Below are 19014 nucleotides of genomic sequence, written 5' to 3'. Positions count from 1 at the left end.
TTATTTTGAAAATATAGTTAAATTCTTCACACAAACCATAATTAAGGTTTTATTGTTGCTATATATTTTGTTCGTTGGTTGAAAGGAACAAAGCTCTTAGTTGTTGTGGTATTTTGTCTAAAATTGTATTATAGAATTTTTGAAAAGCTTTATTTATGGGGGAGATGTTGCCGAAATTTTTACAAAAAGTTTATGAACCTTTAGCTTATATGAAAATGTTACAATGACCTCTTATCCTACTTTAAATGAATTAAAATATTAGATTAAAATTTTCTTGACTAAGGTCTAAGGGATGTATTCTTGTGTATATATCTTGTGTCAGTCACATCTAATTTTTTAGGCATGATATTAATTTTGTTTTAAATTTAATTAGATCTAAAATTTATTAAAAGCTAAATATCCCTAAAGAACTAAGCAGAAAATAAAAAATTAAAATAACATACAAATTACATTTATTAGGATTCTGCCTTTTTATTTTAATTAGAAAACTTAACTTTTGTTTTAGGTTTTTTGGATTTCAATAAAAATAATAATTAAAAATTGATTAACAAAACATCATAATATTTAGATAATATTTTTTAAAATTAATTTTTATAAAATTAAAGACATTTTTTAAAAATTATTTTTAAATGGAAAAAAAAGTAACTTATGCCAAAATAGAGTTTGAAGGGGTACCTGAAATTTCAAAAAGCTTATGAAAAAATAAAAGGAATTTGTGAACAAATGAAGCGTTTGGATAATTTTTTTTCAAAACCTTGATTTGGGGTTCCATAATTGATTATTCGTGAGCATCCAAACACACCTTGGTGTAAAATTTTTTGTGATAAAAATTTCAATTTAAACAATAAAAATTATTTTCTAAATTCTTGCTTCTTTCATTCTAAACTCTTGTTATTTAAGGTTATATAACACATAAATGGTCAAATAAATATTTTAGGGAATAAGTAAATGTTTTATGGGGACAATTTGTTTTTTTCTTGGGAGGGGACTAGGGAAATTGAAATTTTTAAATGGGAGTAAATGAAATATTCTGTGTCATTACACACACATATATTGGTTTGTGAGGACAATTATCCCATTACCCTACACATGGGTCAATTTTGATTTAAAAGTATCTTATAAATTAAAATAAATATATGATTATGCAATACACATAATGAAAATTATATATAAATAGTATGAACTTTGATATTTTGAACTCATTTTCCTGAAACTCAAATTCATAAAATTATAATTTTTGGATTAGTAATATTTCATTTGAACTGCTTCTTTTTTTTTTTAGAAAAATCTAAAGTCAAAGTATATTCAAAGGAGGCCATTATTAGTACATATAAAAGGCCTAATTTGAAAGTGGGGCCAAACACAAAGAAATAAAAGCGAACAAACCAAATGCAAATCAAATATGCATCTGCCTCCTTTTCACAATAAGGGCAATTGCGCGTCATTTAAATTTTACTTTCTAAGTGGTGGGAGTAACCATTCGTGCCACTCTGGAGAAGAGGGGGTTCTGCACGTGGAGGAGGTGCTCCGCGTTTTGAGGAGATTGTGAGATCCTGAGTGATTCATGGCTCTCCTAGGTCTCAGCTCTTGTGGAACGTATCATCTCATTAATCTCGAGCATTGGTTGTAAAGTTGAGAATAAAAGTTGAGCTTAAAAATTTTATTTAAATAAAAATTTAAATTTTAAAAATTAATTTTTTTTAAAGTATGACTTGAGGATTTAGTCTTAATAAGTCTTGTAAAAAGGGGTTCGAGCTCGAACGGCCCTTTAAACCCATTTATGTTATTATTAATTTTTTTTTTTGTGGAACATGTGTGAGAAGCTAAGAAGAACCTACTTACCTAAAGTTTTGATCCTACAAGTATTATATTATTATTAATTTTAATTTATTTTAAAATTAATTTAATATAATTTAGTAAATATTAGTGTACAATATAAAATTTATGGTATTTTTTATTTTTTATAATTATTATACTTGTATATTTATAAAAAAATGGACTATTTTTTAATCATGACTTGAATTTTATAATTAGACTTCTAAATGTGTGTTGTTTAATTTTTAAAAGATTATGAGAATTTTAATTTTTTTAATTTTAAAATATTTTAATTAATTCATAATGCTTAATATTTTTTATTATTATTTTTTTCAGAACAAGATTTGCAAGCTTGATCCTAAACCATTTAAATAAGGGTTAGATATCAGAAAATAGGTGAAAAATAAAAAATCAAATTTAAAGATTCTTATGGCCAAGCCCGTCCATTTTTCAGCCCTAGTTGGTTGCTCCCTCTAAGTTCGTTGATTGGGCTCCCGTCTCCTTTACCCATCAAGTCCCAATTGCATGGAATTCGGCCCACTAATACGTAGGCTACACAACTTTACTGACTTTTATTTTTACTGTTTCAATGCTAGATCACATTTTTTTTTTTTACCAAAATGCTTGATCACGTTAATAAAGGTAGAAAAAAGAGATATGATATTATGTTGATTAAAAGATTTTAATTTTTAATGTGAAAATTGAAATTGGCTAAAAAAAATTAAAAATTCTATCAATACAAACATTCAGGCTTATTCGAATGAATTCAAAAGGCTGAGATGATAAATCTGGTTTGGTTATATAATTTTTTTTATATATATTTGGGCATTTCAAATCTACTTTTGAATTTCAGCCTGACTTGAATAAGTACAGAAAGCATGAATTAGCCGCGTGAAAGAAAAGGCACAAAAGGTAAACGCGTTAGAGAAGAAGAAATGCAAAGGAAAAATATTATAATGAAAGTGGAAATACAATAATGAAAGTGGACTGAACGGCGGACAAGAACAAAGTTGAAAAAAAGCACCAGTCTACGTTAAAAATTCTAAATTCAGATTGATAATATATCATTTTTTTCCACTCGAAAGTTCTTCAAAACATTAAACGCGTAGATTGATATATCAATAATCAACATCTCTTAATTGACATAATTATTATGCAACTTCCCTAATCTTAGTTTCCCCCTTCGTCTCCTTCATCAGCAAATCAATGGCTTGCTTCTGCTTCGATTCTAAATCATCGAATTCGAGTCCCAAATCTGAAGCCGGACGGCCTAACGACGTGTTCTTGACCTTCCGAGCCAAGCACGTTTCACTAAAATTTCTCCAAAACTCGATCCAAGATGCCACAATCAAAACATTCACTAGCTGCCGGGAAAATATCATCCCAATCCTGTTGGGAGCCATCGAAGAGTCCAGAATTGTTATCGTTAATTTCAATGAAGAGTTCGGCAATTCCAAATACTATCTGGAAGAGCTGCAGAAAATGATGAAGCTTACCAGAAATGAGGGTAAAATGGTGCTAGCCGTTGTGCGAGGCATTAGGTCTTCGGATTTACATCAGCAGATCGGCAGGTTAGCGGAATTAGCATTGGGAACTTCTTCATTATCAGGCTGTAGAGTGTCGACACGAACCCACAGGCCGAGGCAAGTACCTCCTTCATTTATTTTATCTGCAAATTTGGACGATCTAATTGTCCATTAATATATTTTGAATTATTTTTCATCTTTACACTAGTAACATTTATATTGTTCGTTGAATATCTTATTTTATTTATTAGTTGAATTTGTTAAATCACAGCTGATATTTATCCATGACAATCTGAAGTCATGAATATGATTGTTGTTGTTGTTATTATTATTATTATTATTATTTGGCTTAACTATTATAATCTTCCAAGTCTGAGTTGCATACAAGTGACCTATCATAAACCTCTTTTAACAGTTAAAACTTTACAATAAACTGTCAGATTTTTACATTCATACAAATAATTCTTAGGCCATTAAATATAAGGAAGAATTATAATTAGGTCTCAAGAAAAGAAATTACTTAATTTTTCAGTCCCATTTACAAGTTAAACATCTATATCTACATGTTAAATTTTAGTATTTATAAATAGCTGGGCCCATTGAGTAATATAATAGAAAGTTTATTTATACATGGTTTAAAGTTTATCAATTACCTACACATAATTCAAATTTTTGAGGGTTTATCTATGTAAAAGAAATATTCCATCCGATTCTACATGTAAAATAACTTTTAAGAAGACGTCTTTAGTCTTTTTTTTCATTTTGAGAAAATTAATCTTTTAATCCTTCAACTTTTAACTCACTTGTAACTTAGTCCCTCAACTATGACTCGCGGCGACTCAATCCTTCAACTATAACTCGCTGCAACTCAGTTCCTCAACTTTTGATTTACCTATAACTCGATCCTTATTTTTTAATTTTTTTAAAATTTTTTTATCAAATAAGAGGGGTAAAAAATGCTCATATATTATTTTAAAATACCCTCTTCTTATTCATTAATGTGAGATAGAAGTTAACATGAAAAAAAAATTAACAAAAGTTAAGGGACTAATTTGTAAGTGATTCAAAAGTTGAGGGATTGAGTCATAGGCGAATTATAGTTGAGGGACTGAGTCACAGCGAGTCATAGTTGAGGGATTGAGTTATAAGTGACTTAAAAGTTGGAGGACTAAAAGATTAATTTTTCCTTTCATTTTTGATTTTATAGGTTTGTTGAAATATTAATTTTTTTTTTCATATATGCCATGTGTTGGAAACTGTGATGTGGGGATGTGTTTCCTCTGGAGGAGGGTTTTCTTGTTTTGCTTTAGAGCATGTTTGGTTAGAAAGGATAAGTGAAATTTTAATAAAGTGAGAAAAGGAGAATGAGGGATTGCCTCTATCATCCCCTTGTCTCATTCAAATTAAGGGAGAGAAATTTTTATTAAAATTTTTCCTTCTCTTAAGCCAAACATAGTGTTACTTTTATTTTTTTTTAAATCACCATTTGATCAGAACTTTTCAATAGTTTAGATTTAATTTTTGATAAAATTATTTTTATATAAGATATATAAATACAATATTATAATTTTAGATATTGAGATTAAATTTTAATAGTTCAAATTTATTTATATATTTTTATGTAAAATTAAAATAATAATTTTGCATAAAAAGTATAAACTTTAATATTTTGATCTTTTGGTAGTCTTAAACTACTTTTCTTGATACTTTGAATTAGTTGAAAATGACTTATAATGTTTAGAAGTAAAGTTTAAGAAGATATTGATCAATAACATCACACTCTGCTAGTTGAATAATGGAATAGTCCCTCCATTTTTAAATGTAAATAAATTTTAACTCGTTTACATAATTTAAAAAAAATTAGTTACTTCTAATAATTATGTCCGAAATTAAAAAGTATAATTAATGTTTATTTTTCTCTTAATTTAATAATATTATCTATTTATGAGAGATAATTTGAAAAAAATGTAATAAATGTTTTTTTGAAATTTTTAGTTGTTTAGATAAAAAATAATGAAGGATTCAATAAAAAAAAATGAAGCATATAACAGTTTCTCTTATAATAAAAAACGAAACTAGAATTTGTTAGCAAGTCTATATGCTCATACTTAAAATTTTTAGGAGATTTTTTTGGAAAAATTACATCTAAGTTTGATGTAAGAGAATTTATTATTAAATTTTTTTTATAAAATTTATAAAATACTCTCAAGTTTTAAATTTTTTACATTTATTACTTGACTAAGGATATTTATAATTGAGTAATAAGCATTTACAACTTGCTTGCAAGTTGTTATTTTCTTTTACAAGTTGTTACAAATATTGTTTATGATCCATGATAAAAAAATCCAGTTTTACAAGGAAGACCACTAATCATGGGGAGGGAAAAAGATTAATAAAGAAAAAAAAGACAATATTTAAAACTACAAAATAAATCTTGGATCATATTTTTTGTTGACCAAAAGTCAAACATTCATCCATTTTTTCTTTTAAAATAAATTTATTTAAGACAATTTTAAGTGAATTTATTTAATTATAAATAAATGGTATTGTTGTCAAAAAATTATTTCTGTTGTCTACAAAAATCATAACATATGGTCATATATCACTTGGCATAGTATTAATTTATACAATATATTATACACTATAGTATTTAGGGATAGGTAAGGTAGCGGCCTAGCCTAGTGTTTGAATGTTGGGGCCGGGTTTGACCTACTTAAATGAAATATTTTTTTTACAAAATTTAAAAATAATAAAAAAAATTTTTACATGAAAAAAATATAATTATCTTTATTTGAGATGTGAAACTAACATTAAGATGAAAAGTAATAATTTTTAAAACAATATATGATTAAAAATTATTCATTATTTTTATATATTAACTTAAAAATGATTAATAAAACATAAATCATAAAAAAATCAATAATAATCATGAAAACAAGATGATACTTGAAATATATTTAGAAATATAATATTATAAAACAATTATTCTCTACTGAAAAAATTTTTAAAAATAAAAAAATACATATATGTTTGAGCTGGTCAGGCAGGGCATGACTTGACCCCAGTCGAAGCTTGGCCCCATGCCTGAATAGCTTGGGTAGAGCTAGGTAGAGGTGTTCACAGAACGGAATAGAATCAGAACACCCTTATCTCCTGTCCTATCTTGAAAAAGGAACGGGACTAAATTTTTGACCAGTGTCTCGTCTTGACCCGAAAGTCATCTTGTCCCATTAGGAGTCAAGACGAGATCAGGACATCCCACTATCTTGATAAATCGGACAATGTGGGAAAAAAGGTTTGGATAATAACATTTATTAAAATGTTAAATCACATAATTTATTAAGTTTAAAATCAAAACAATACGAGTACATAAATTATAACAATTTAAAGTCAATTATTGAATTATATCAATCACAACTATAAGTGTATAACACATTATGATGACAATTATAAGTAATCTCTAAGCTATAAAAACAATGACAATAGATAAATTAGGCACAGTATTAAGTTATTGTTCTTCTTATTTAGTTGAGATATGCTAAGTTAATTACTCTTTTGAAAATAAAGCAAAAAATACGACATAAATAAAAGTTATTAAATAGATAAAGATAAAAATAAATTATATTAATATAATTAATATATTATAAAGAAAGATATTACCCTATATTGCTTACTCTATATCATTAAAATTATCAATAAAAATTGTACGTATTGAAATTATAATTGATATAAGTATAAATTACATTAGTATAATTAATATATTTAATATATATTTTTAAAATAACAAATAATATATATATAATATTTAAGACGGGGCGGGACTTCTCAAGAACAATCCCATATCCCATCTTGTCTCAAATTCCTTTTCTATCCTATTTTGCAAAGTTCTGTTTCAATTTTTGCGGATTGAAGCAAGACCCGTTCTATTATAATAGGGATGGAACCGGGCCAATGAAATGGGTACAAGTTGAAGACCTCTAAAGCTGGGCATACTGTGTAATTGGGCCACCTGATATAACTCTTACTCTCCTTTGGAGAGGCAGGGAGTAAAGTTGATGATATAACTCCAACGAAGCACAATGGAGGGAATTCCTTCAAGTAGCATCTAATTTGGGAATCTTTTCTAACAGGCAATGTAATGAAAGAATAAGACTTTGTAGAGAGTGAGCAATTTGATCATAATGATTTGGAAAATGTTTCTGATGAACAAGAAAGTTGTAAGGGTTATTATCAAATGGGAAAACAATCTGTTCTTGCATAACAAAAACAACCTTTGCAGCAAATGATGTAGGTCATGGATGATTTGAAGTTGGAATTTGATTAAACAATCCTCTTGTCAATATTCCTAACTTGATAAATCTCTACGGCCTTTGGGCTGTGACTCTTGATTTTGGCCACCAATTTGAAATCTTGAATCAATTCAAGACTCATGCCTTCATATTTCATGGAGATTTTTTCTGAATCAGCTTTCTTCTCTTGTTTCTTAATAACATTTGCATTAACTTCATTTGCTACCTTGACTTCTTCCATAGCTATGCTTCTAGTTACAATACAAAACCCAATTTCAGGACACCCTTAACATTGTTAGTATCCCTTTTTCTTTTTGGTACAACTGATATAGTGAAGGCTTTTTGATGATGAAACTATTTTCTTGTGCCGCGAAAGTATCAGAATCCTCTCGAGGCCTTGTAAAAGTCATCTGCATATCACTTTGTCGCCCTAAACATTTGAGAGCCCTTTAAGGCTTCATCAAACTTACTATTCAATGACGTCTTCAACTCCTGAAAGTTATGAGCCTTACGAAACTCTTCAAGGTAACTATCAGTATTATGGGACATAATAGTCCCAAACTAAGCTTTTGCTTATGAGCCTTGCCTCTCAGATTGATTGGAACAGAAGAAACATCGTGAAACAACTCAGAAAATGCAGAAAATTAGATTTTGGAAGCATTGTACGGCTGTTGCATGGCTAGAGCATGGGGTGCGTGAAGCCTGGATGCAGGGTGCTTCTTTGGCGCGTGACGGCGGCAGAAGGCGACAAAGCTTTTGGGTCTGGCTGGATTTCTAGTGATAGATGTGATGGTGGAGGCGGTTTGGTGGTATGACGTTGGGAAATGCGAATTTTGGCTGTGGCGGTGTGAAACAGAGTGTGCAGAGATTTTCTGGCAAGCTTTTTCTGTTCTCCAACGGCATAAACAACCAAGGAATGTTCAGAACCATGCTCTGATGCCCGACTGATGCAACACACACTCACATACTTGGACAAATCTAAACAAAGGAGAATATTAGGGAGACTACATGATAGATAGAGAGAAAGAGGGGGAAACAAATGGAGACAACAGGGGAGAGAAGACTAGAAGGAGGGAAAAATATGGATTACCTGAGGGAGAATAAGAAGGAAGGTGGGTGAAGAGAGACATGACAAGAGAGGGAGAAATTATCTAAGCGTCATGTACCAAATTTCATTCATCATAAATCTCCATATAAGAGGCTACGTTAGGCTATTTATAGAAAGTTTTCTTAACCAACAAGTATACCCACTTGCACATGCATACCCACTTGCAGAAGTCAATCTACCTGTGGAAATAAAACTACTTTCACAAGTAAACTTACAACTTGCTAAATAAAGTAAAAGCAAAAAGTAATAAAATATAAAATTAAGATATATTTTCTTTTATAGGAGGTTTCTTTAAAATATATCACTTCGTATATTTCATCACCCTGAAATCTAAAAGAACACTTGGCCCGATCCAAAACTTGGCCTTAACTGGCCATTTAAGGAACCGGTCAAAAACCAATACAAAACTACTAAAAACAAGGTAGTTCAACATAAAAACCAATTCACGAATTTCATGCAATGCACGGGGTCCATCCTCTTAACTTAATGAAAAGCAATGAATTAATTGTCAGATCTCCACCTACATGAGCATACACATCCATACAAGTATCCTCATATGCATGTTTGCTACATATAACTAATAAATGCTAATTCTTTCTATTTTTAAAATTTTCTTTTGAAGCAGTCATAGCCAAATGATGAGAGAAATCAATCAAGTCTTAAAGATAGAACTACAGATATCGGATATCTCGCAACATCTAGTGGGGATGCAAGCTCGTGTGAGAGAAGTGCTTAATTTGTCCAAATACTATTCAATTGATATTGAAAAAAATGTGATGATAGTAGGTATATGGGGAGTTGGTGGAATTGGCAAAACAACTCTTGCCAGAACAATTTATGATACAATTGGTGGCAGTTTTGAGTGTAAAAGTTTCCTTGAAAATATCAAGAATGTCTGGGTGAAAGATAATGGTCAAGTTTGTTTGCAAGAACAACTTTTTTCAGATATTTCCAAAGCAAAACATGTGAAGATACTTGACACTGGAATGGGAATCATACAATTGAAGAAAGTACTACAAAATAAAAGGGCACTTGTAGTACTTGATGATGTTAGTGAAGTAGACCAACTCATAACATTGTGTGGAGGTTGTCAATGGTTTGGTTTCGGGAGTATGATACTATTTACAGCTAGAAATGAACATCTACTTGCTCAATTTAAAGCCACATATTTCTATGAAATGAAAAGCATGGATGAAAGTGAATCTCTTGAACTGTTCAGTTGGAATGCATTCAAGCAATCTAGTCCTAGAAATGGTTTCATTGATCTTACTGAAAGAGTTATTACTTATTGTGAAGGATTACCACTGGTTCTTCAAGTCCTTGGTTCTCTTCTGTTTAATAGGACAAAACTGGAGTGGGAAAGTGTGTTGAAAAAGTTGAATAGCATTCCCACAGGTAGAATACAAGAGAAACTCAAAATAGGCTATGAATATTTAGATCATTCGGTGAAAGATATATTTTTTAATATAGCTTGTTTTTATGTGGGTGGGGAAAAACAATATGTCACACAAAAATTAAGTGGCTTTCAATTTCCTGTAGAAACTGGAATAAGCATGCTCATTGAGCGAAGCTTTTTAAAAGTAGACATGAATAACAAGCTTGATATGCATGATTTGTCGCAAGAGATTGGAAAGGAAATCAATCTTAACAAGCCAAAACCAAAACATACTTATGAGGTGTTCTTGAGCTTTAGAGGTGAAGATACACGTAGGTCTTTTGCTACTCATCTTTATGCTGCATTGGAAAAGGCTGGTGTTGCAGTTTTTATGGATAGTGAAATTAAAGGAGGAGAAAATATCTCATCGTCACTTATTCAAGCAATTGAAGGCTCCAAAATGTCTATCATTATCTTATCAATCAATTATGCCGGTTCAAGTTGGTGTTTGCAAGAACTAGAGAAAATTATGGAGTGTCACAGAAATGTTGGTCAAGATGTTTTACCAATATTCTATCATGTGCAACCATCAGATGTTCGTAAGCAAACTGGTGCTTTTGGAAGAGCATTGGAAACACTCACAACGAGAATCTCAAGTAACATACACAAGAAATTGAGTTGGACAAGGGCACTCAAGGAAGCTGCCAACTTATCTGGATGGGATTCGCATCATTTTAGGTAAACTCACTATTCTTTTGCTCATATACTATCAAAAATTCAGTTTCTTTTTGTTTATACTGCCTTTGATAACGACACTGTTTTCTTTCTAATTTTGAGGATAGTTTTAAAAATTGATGAAATTAAAACAATGCTATTGGAGTATTTTACTGTTGACCCTCAAACTTATCTCAAATTCAATTTGGCCTTCATTGTCTTCATTAGACTTGTTGTTGTTGTTGTTGTTGTCTTCATTAGACTTCTACCGGTGTGCTGTTGCATGCTAGATACATGTGGTCAATTTTGTGCCATCTCAGTACTGGGAACATGCATAAGTGCGTTCAATTCAATAGTTCAAAGATTGGTCTAATTTGTAAAATATTGGATAAAAGCCACCATAAACCAAATTTCTTTTCCCATATTCAAATATATAAAAATTGAAATCATAGAAATGTAAAGTTTACAATATTAACATTATTATAAATTTCTAAATAATATTTGTGTTGGTAGGAAGCATATATAATAGATAGAAAGGGAATGAGTAATGACTAAGATTGTAATTAAAGTAATCTAGTATAGAAGACTTTTTTTGTGAACCAAAGATAGTGTCAGCATCTCACCAAAGAAAAGCAAAAAAATTGGTCATTTTTTCATACTCATATTGCTTAACTCTGAATTTTTCTCCTTTAATTTTTATGTTCTATGAATTGTATGGAGCACTCACTAGATTTTCCTCTAATCTAACTTTCCATTTCTTTAACTAGAACCGATGCTGAGTTGATTGATAATGTTATTGAAACTGTTACCAAGAAGCTAGACAACAACACATATTTGTTTGTTGCTCAACATCCAGTGGGAGTGAAGTCTCGCTTACTAGAAATCGTCCAATTGTTAAGTAGGAAATCAAATGAGATTATGTTTGTAGGGATTTTTGGTATGGGAGGAATTGGCAAGACAACTATTGCCAAAGCCATTTACAATGAAATTGGTCGAAGCTTTGAGGGTAAAAGTTTCCTTAGAGATATTAGGCAAGTTTGGGAGCAGAAAAATGGTCAAGTTTATTTGCAAGAACAACTTCTTTTGGATATTCTAGAGACCAGAAGGATGGCAGTTCATAGCATTGAATTGATAATGAAGGAAAGGTTTTGCCATAAGAGGTCACTTATTGTACTTGATGATGTAAATAATGTTGACCAACTCAATGCTCTATGTGGAAGTCGTGCATGGTTTGGACCAGGCAGTAGAATAATAGTCACTACTAGAGATGAGCATATACTTAAGATCCTTCAAGCAGATAATAGATACAATATGAAAGAAATGGATGACAATGAATCTCTTGAACTTTTTAGTTGGCATGCATTTAAGCAAGCAAGTCCAGAACAAGATTTTGTTGATCTCTCGAAAAGGGTCATTGCTTACTCTGAAGGACTGCCACTAGCTCTTGAAATCCTAGGATGTTGTTTGTTTGGCCGGCCAGTACAAGCTTGGGAAAGTGTCTTGGACAAATTACAAAGAATTCCAAATGATCAAATACATAAAAAGCTAAAAATAAGCTATGATGGCTTGAGTGATGATATGGAGAAAGATATATTCTTGGATATATGCTGTTTTTTTATTGGTAAGGATAGAAATTATTGTGCACAGATATTAAATGGCTGTGGACTTCATGCAGAGATTGGAATTACTCGACTAATGGAGCGAAGCCTTGTAAAAGTTGACACTAATAACAAGCTTGATATGCATGGCTTATTACGTGACATGGGAAGAGAGATCGTTCGTGAAAAGTCACCAGATAAGCCTGAGAAACGCACAAGATTGTGGATGCACAATGATGTGATTGATGTGTTAAGAAACCATGTGGTAAGGATGTTCTTTCAATGAGTTTCCTGTTCCATAATGTAAGATTTAATAATGTGTTTTGTCATTACTCTATATGTACTCACTACCTTGTGGTTGCTAATTATAGTATTCAAACCCATATTATAGTCTGCTTAATTGCATTACCCAAAAAAGCAAGGTTTTCTGTTCCTCCTTTTTTCATTTTGCGCTTCATTCATAGGGAACCATTGCTATCAAGGGGCTGGCTCTGAATTTGTCAAGAACCAATACACTTTCCTTTGATGCAACTGCATTCATGATGATGAAGAGACTTAAATTGCTTCAACTTGGCCATGTAAACTTTGAAGGGAACTATGAATGTCTATCGAAAGAGTTGCGGTGGCTTTGTTGGCATGGGTGTTCTTTAAGTTACATGCCTGAGAATTTTTATCAAGAAAATGCAGTTGTTATCGACTTAAAATATAATCATCTCATAGAAGTATGGAAGAAGTGCCAGGTATTCTAAATGACATTTTAAAATTCAAAATTACTTATAATAGTTGTAGTTTATTTTATTCTTTCTAAACATTTTTGAATTTTATTTTTTTTTTCATTTCAGCTGATGGAAAAGTTAAAAATTCTCAATCTAAGTCATTCATATGACTTGAAGAAGACGCCCAACTTTTCAAAGTTGCCAAATCTTGAAAAGCTGATTCTTAAAGATTGTCCACGTTTGTCTTCGATTAATGAATCCATTGGAGATCTGAAATGCTTGATTTTGGTGAATTTGAAGGATTGTAAAGATCTTAGTGATTTGCCTAGAAGTTTATATAATTTGAAATCACTGAAAACTCTCAATATTTCTGGTTGCTCAAAGATTGGAAGACTAGAAGAAGGTATCAAGCAGATGAAATCCTTGACAACTCTTCTTGCAAAAGAAACTGCTATAACACAAGTTCCCTCTTCATTGGTGAGATTAAAAGGCATAAAATATGTGTCATTATGTGGTTATGAAGGATCATCACATGATGTATTTCCTCCTCTCATTTGGTCTTGGATGTCCCCAACAAATAATCCAAGATCCCTCATTCATACATTTGCTAGCATGCCATTTTTATTAAGAAATCTATTTCGTAGTCTTTCTAACCAAAGTAGTCAAAAATTGGAAACAAGACCAAGCACATCCCTATTGTCAACTGCAAAAACTCCAGCATTAATTAGCTTTCGTGAACAAGCTGACAATGCAGAGGCTGAAAATTTCTTGAGTTCCCTTACTATTCAAGTGGGAGGATTTAACAGAATTGTTGATGCGTTACTGAAGAGAATCCCGCAGGTTTTGTATTTATCTCTTAAATATTATAGCTATTGCTTTTATCATTGCATAATCAATATGTAAATAATCATTTTTATCATGAACTATATTGGTATCCATACACAAGGTTGTGTTAACTGTACACTGTCAAATGGTGCTAGACTACAATTGCTCAAGATGTTGGAGTTGCTTGTTCAGGGTGCTAGACTACACACTGTTTCTATTAATGGATGGTTAACAAGAACTGTTACTGACACTTGAAGAATTTATTACAGTGCACAGATAAATTTAATTCCTTAATCTATAATGGAAATTCACCATATTTCAATACAATATTGACCTTTTCTTCTCATACAGTGTCTCTATGTGCATGCGTGTGTATTGTAGAGTAATTATAAATTTTTTTAATAAAAATGTTAAGATTGTTTTAATTATTCTCTGTATCACTCTTCAGGTGGGTGGATGTGTTCTTAATCAATATACCTCTAAAAGCTAAAACAGAAGTGATTGGAAAGTGTGATCATTAGGCGTTTTTCATTAGTGTGATCATTATATAAAGCCTTTGTAAGTATTGCAACAGGTGACTTTGTGTGGCCTTTTTTCTCAATTAAATAGAGTGCCTCTTTTCTTATGTTCATGGAATAGGGATGGAGAGATGAAGGACTTGGTTGTTCTCTTCCTGGAGACAATTATCCTGATTGGCTAGCTTTTGAAAATGAAGGTCCCTCAACATCATTTAAAGTGTCTCAAGTTGTTAGTCGTTGTTTAAAAAGGATGATCATCTGCATTATCTATTCATCCCGAGGTAGCATGACATCTGTATATCCTGTTAGTGTCATGATAAAGAATTTCACAAAGGCTACCATCAAGGTTTACCAGAGAGATGCTGCAACTACTGGTGATGAGGAATGGGAAAACATTATATCTAGTTTTGGGCCTGAAAATGAAGTGGAAGTTGTAGTTAATTTTGCACATAAATGCACTGTGAAGAAGACTGCTGTTTATCTAGTATATGAAGATGAAATTGACAACAAATGGTTTGAGCATCAATGAAAGAATCATCAAACAGCGCTGAATCTCTGACCATATACATGGGAGGTTTGTATTTTGTTTGTTAATTGAGGTTGTCATGGCTTATGACCCCCCAACCTCCACTTGTTCTAAAAATGATGTTTGTTTTCATCTAGGATTAATCTCACAACACTCGGACAGAAGAGGGTAATACAGATGACAAATGCTTTGGGATTCCTTTATTTTTCAAGCTTTTTGTAATTTGCTGGGGAGAGAGAAAGAAGCATCTTCATTTGTCAGACTCTTAAGACAAAGCAAGGGAAGGGTTCCCAATTTGCAATTGCTAGCATGGCTGCTTGGAGAATGTAGCATACGGGTAATTACCCTTCTTAATATCATATATAGAAATTGTTATTTTTAAGAAGGGGTGTTTGATTAGGGGAGAATTAGCCTATAGTATATAATTCATATCATATATGTTGAAGGGTAAATGAGCAAATTACCCCCTGATCTTTAGGTCCAGTAGCGCCATAAACCTTAAACTCGTAAATTGTGCAAATTATTCTTTTAACTTTTGAAAATGGTGCAATTTAGCACTTTTGACAGTTAGTTGACCAGAAAATACTAAAAAAGGATTTCAAAAATTATAGAAAAGAACCAAATTTTTTTGGTCATTTTCTATAACTTTTTGGGTTCTTTATTATACTTTTTGATCCTTTTGTATAATTTTTGAGACCTTTTTTTTATCATTTTTTGGTTAACTAATGGTCAAAGTTAACTTTGGTTAATGATAAGGCCAGATTGCACTGTTTTCAAAAGTTGAGGGAACAATTTGCACAACAAATAAGTTTAATGTCTATGGTGCTACTTGACCTAAAGTTTAGAAAATAATTTGCTCATTTACCTCTTGTTAAATAGGATCAAGATTATGTATATGTAAATGATCTCCAATTCCTTCTATCTGTGATGGCCGTAGATTATGAGAGAGAATAGATAAAACCTGACTCTGCACTAAATTTTTTTCTCCTTTCTCCTACTGAAGACAAAAATGAGTAGAAGCTTCGTTCTGATATCACTTGTACATGCAGAATTCAAATTTTTTTCCTCGGGTTGAGGAGAACATGCTAAAAGCAAGAAGAACATATAGGAGTGCTGTTTGAGGTAACTTTTATTGCTAAAATGTCTAACCTCTAGATACATGCCCATTAGTTGATAGGTGATTTTGCAGCCCTTGGATGATGATGTGTGCTGCACTTTGGACAGCTTTTGGGGTCTGCATTTATTACTCTTCTTGGTTGAGAATTTGATGATTGTGCATCACATTATTAGTTGAGGACCTTGTAGTAGAAGCGCAAGAAAAGGTAAGCCATAGTGAATTTGACAGTATTAGGAAATAAATGTGAATTGCTGTACCAGTGACACACATTCCTTCCCAATCTCAACAGAGGAATTCAACCCATCATCAGTTCTCAAGTCCTTAGTGATTTGTTTCTCTGGTGAAGCACTTCAATTCAAGCTTAAGCACTTCAATTATATCGCATGTTGCTTGTCTCACAAGGCTAATTTAGTTTTGGGGTTGGGGAGCAAGCTTCTCTGGGTAAGATAATTAAGATAATTGTCTTCTGCGATCATCAGTCTGGCCATTATATGGATTACTATTAGAGAAAATCAATCTACAAGTCTTTATAGTTTCCTCTGTTTTGAATAAGGACCCTATAGTTTATTTTGTTTTACTTGTGCTTTTATAGTTTAATCCATTGGATTTTTTTAATCCCTGAAGGTTAAAGTCCTTGAGTTTGCTATAAACTTTAGAAGTATTATTGTTTTAGAAAAGTTAATCATTTATCAATAATTTTAACCCTCAGGGATTAACATATCTCATGGATCAAGCTATAAGGATTTGTTAAAATAAAATAAATTACAGGAATCTAATTCAGAATTGAAAGAAACTATAAGGGCCTATGAATTCTCTTACTATTATTTGTTTATCTTCCACTGAAGAAGGATTGGAATGCCACGGTTTGGTTATTGGGCTTTGACTTCTTTATGTTGCTGAGCAGGCACTTGCTGTGCTCTATTCATATGTGAATAAACTTCTCACATACACAGCTCCCTTCAATCATGAATTGAAACAACTTTGAAATTCATATTTTGCATATGGAATCAGACCCCTTTTGTTGAACCTTCTATCTGCTAGAACCAAATACCACACTAGCTTGAAGTGGGTATTAATATCATAATTGTTAAAAATAGAATCAAGATTCAAGGTTATGTATATGTAAATGATATCCAATTCCTCCTACTTTGTGATGGCCATAGATTATATGTGTGAGAGAGAATAGAATAAAACTTGAAGCTTTTGCATTTGGTATATGTTTTTTTCTCCTCTCTCCTGCTGTTAGAAGACAGATACGATCATGCGAATAGAATTTCGCAAGCTTCATCTCTCTCTCGTTTTTTTTTTTTTTTGGAGAAAGGGATCCCACCAGAGGCTCATTTATGTTAGTGCGATTATAAATAGACTGCATTTCAGATACAAGAAAGTTCACACAATTCTCAAGGGTTCATGAACATCATAAAAATTACTCTTAATATTGATAGCCGTCCAATCAGCACATATATTTGCTTTCAACTTCACATGCTTCATGGAGAGCTCCCATCCAATGTTTTAAAAAGCAAGATAGGACCAGAAAGGTTAGTGGATCATAATTTTTATGGTTCAATTGATAGTCCAAACCGATAACTTAATAATTAAATAAAAATAAAATAAGATTTATATATTTAATTTTATATATTTGATATACTTTTATTCAATCTAATTGACACGTGAATTTTAATGTGGTAGTAATATTAATAAAAATAATTTATTATAGAATAAATAATCTATAAAATATATACATGTCTTAATTTAATTGAAAACAAGTGCATTAAGCATAAAATGTTAAGTATATTAGTTTTTCTCAAAAAATAACACACACATATTATATAAACTTATAAATTCTAAATTAATATTTGTATGTTTCAACATAAAGAATAAATTTTAAATATGAATAACAAATTTAAAAAAATTAAAGAAATACAAGATATTGATTTGACTTAATTTAATTTTTTTTAGGTAAATTAAGTCTTTAAAAAAAAAGGAACAATTACATAGAGGCCCTGTGGACTAAATTTATACAAAAAAGTCCTACAAAATTTAGAAACCACAACCAATTTCTCTGGACCTAAGTATGAGTTGAAATTGGAGTGCAAAAACAATACTATCTTTACTTGTAACGCATGATCAATTTAATTATTAGATATGTGAAATTATAGTTGTAAAAAGTTAGAGTGATAGTTATAAATTATTGGTGAAATAGTTATAAACAATTAGTGTTAAACTTTGTTGCAATGTTTGTATTGATTTGACTATTAGATATATAAATTATAACTGTAAAATGTTGATACTGCAGTTGTAAAATACTGATGGGATAGTTGTATATGCAATTATTATTAAACTTTATTAGTAACGTATGATTAGTTTAACTATTAAATATATGAAGTTATAATTATAAAATATTGAAGTGATAATTGTAAAATATTGATGAGGTAATTGTATACAATTAGTATTAAACTTGTAACACATGTTTAGTTTAACTATTGAATATATGAAGTTATAGTTGTAAAAAATTGAAGTGATAGTTGTAAATTATTGATGAATTAGGCGTAAATGATTTTATTGATGTAATATATTTTTAATAGAGGTATTATTGTCTTTGCACTTCAATTTCAAATTATACTCAAGTCCTAAAGGACCTACTTGTGATTTTTAAATTTTGTAAGATTTTATTTGTAAATAAGCATGCTCTTTGAGATTTTTACATAATTTTTTCAAAAAAAAAATAATGATTCACTATCAATAAAATTCATTTTTTGATGCCAACTGCCAAATTCAGGATTCCTTTACAAAAGTAGATTTTTAAGTGTTTTCATTTTTAGATGGAACACTCGCACACTTTTCTCTCAACTTTCTATGGTCGATTTTAGTATGTAAGATTTTAGGA

General features: G+C 30.9%; 1 protein-coding gene and 1 long non-coding RNA gene across 8 annotated transcripts; one reads left to right on the top strand and one right to left on the bottom strand.

Annotated features, from left to right (window-relative positions):
* Positions 1-2751: 2751 nt before the first annotated feature.
* Positions 2752-3450, bottom strand: LOC129288841 (uncharacterized). The gene is made up of 2 exons (XR_008588076.1): positions 3312-3450; positions 2752-3204 (listed from the first exon to the last, which is right to left on the bottom strand). It is a non-coding gene; the product is annotated as an uncharacterized LOC129288841 (long non-coding RNA).
* LOC129288834 (disease resistance protein RUN1-like) lies at positions 3022-17153 on the top strand. Of its 7 annotated transcripts, XM_054925620.1 has the most exons (10): positions 3022-3458; positions 9364-10851; positions 11595-12690; positions 12890-13165; positions 13268-13981; positions 14606-15058; positions 15148-15347; positions 16060-16132; positions 16235-16332; positions 16417-17153. In XM_054925620.1, the coding sequence occupies exons 1-6, from the start codon at positions 3022-3024 to the stop codon at positions 15011-15013; spliced, it is 4419 nt and encodes a 1472-aa protein (XP_054781595.1). In that variant the 3' UTR covers positions 15014-15058; positions 15148-15347; positions 16060-16132; positions 16235-16332; positions 16417-17153. The 7 variants fall into 7 exon arrangements, with proteins under 7 accessions (XP_054781595.1, XP_054781594.1, XP_054781593.1 ...); XM_054925619.1 differs by having other exon boundaries at positions 16235-17153; XM_054925618.1 differs by having other exon boundaries at positions 16200-17153.
* The last annotated feature ends 1861 nt before the right edge of the window (positions 17154-19014 follow it).

This window comes from Prosopis cineraria, unplaced genomic scaffold, assembly GCF_029017545.1.
Source record: "Prosopis cineraria cultivar Desert tree isolate PC_DT_omini unplaced genomic scaffold, ASM2901754v1 PC12, whole genome shotgun sequence".
NCBI lineage: Eukaryota > Viridiplantae > Streptophyta > Magnoliopsida > Fabales > Fabaceae > Prosopis > Prosopis cineraria.
Note: the sequence above shows the minus strand (reverse complement) of the source record. Positions and strands in the feature narration are given on the sequence as shown.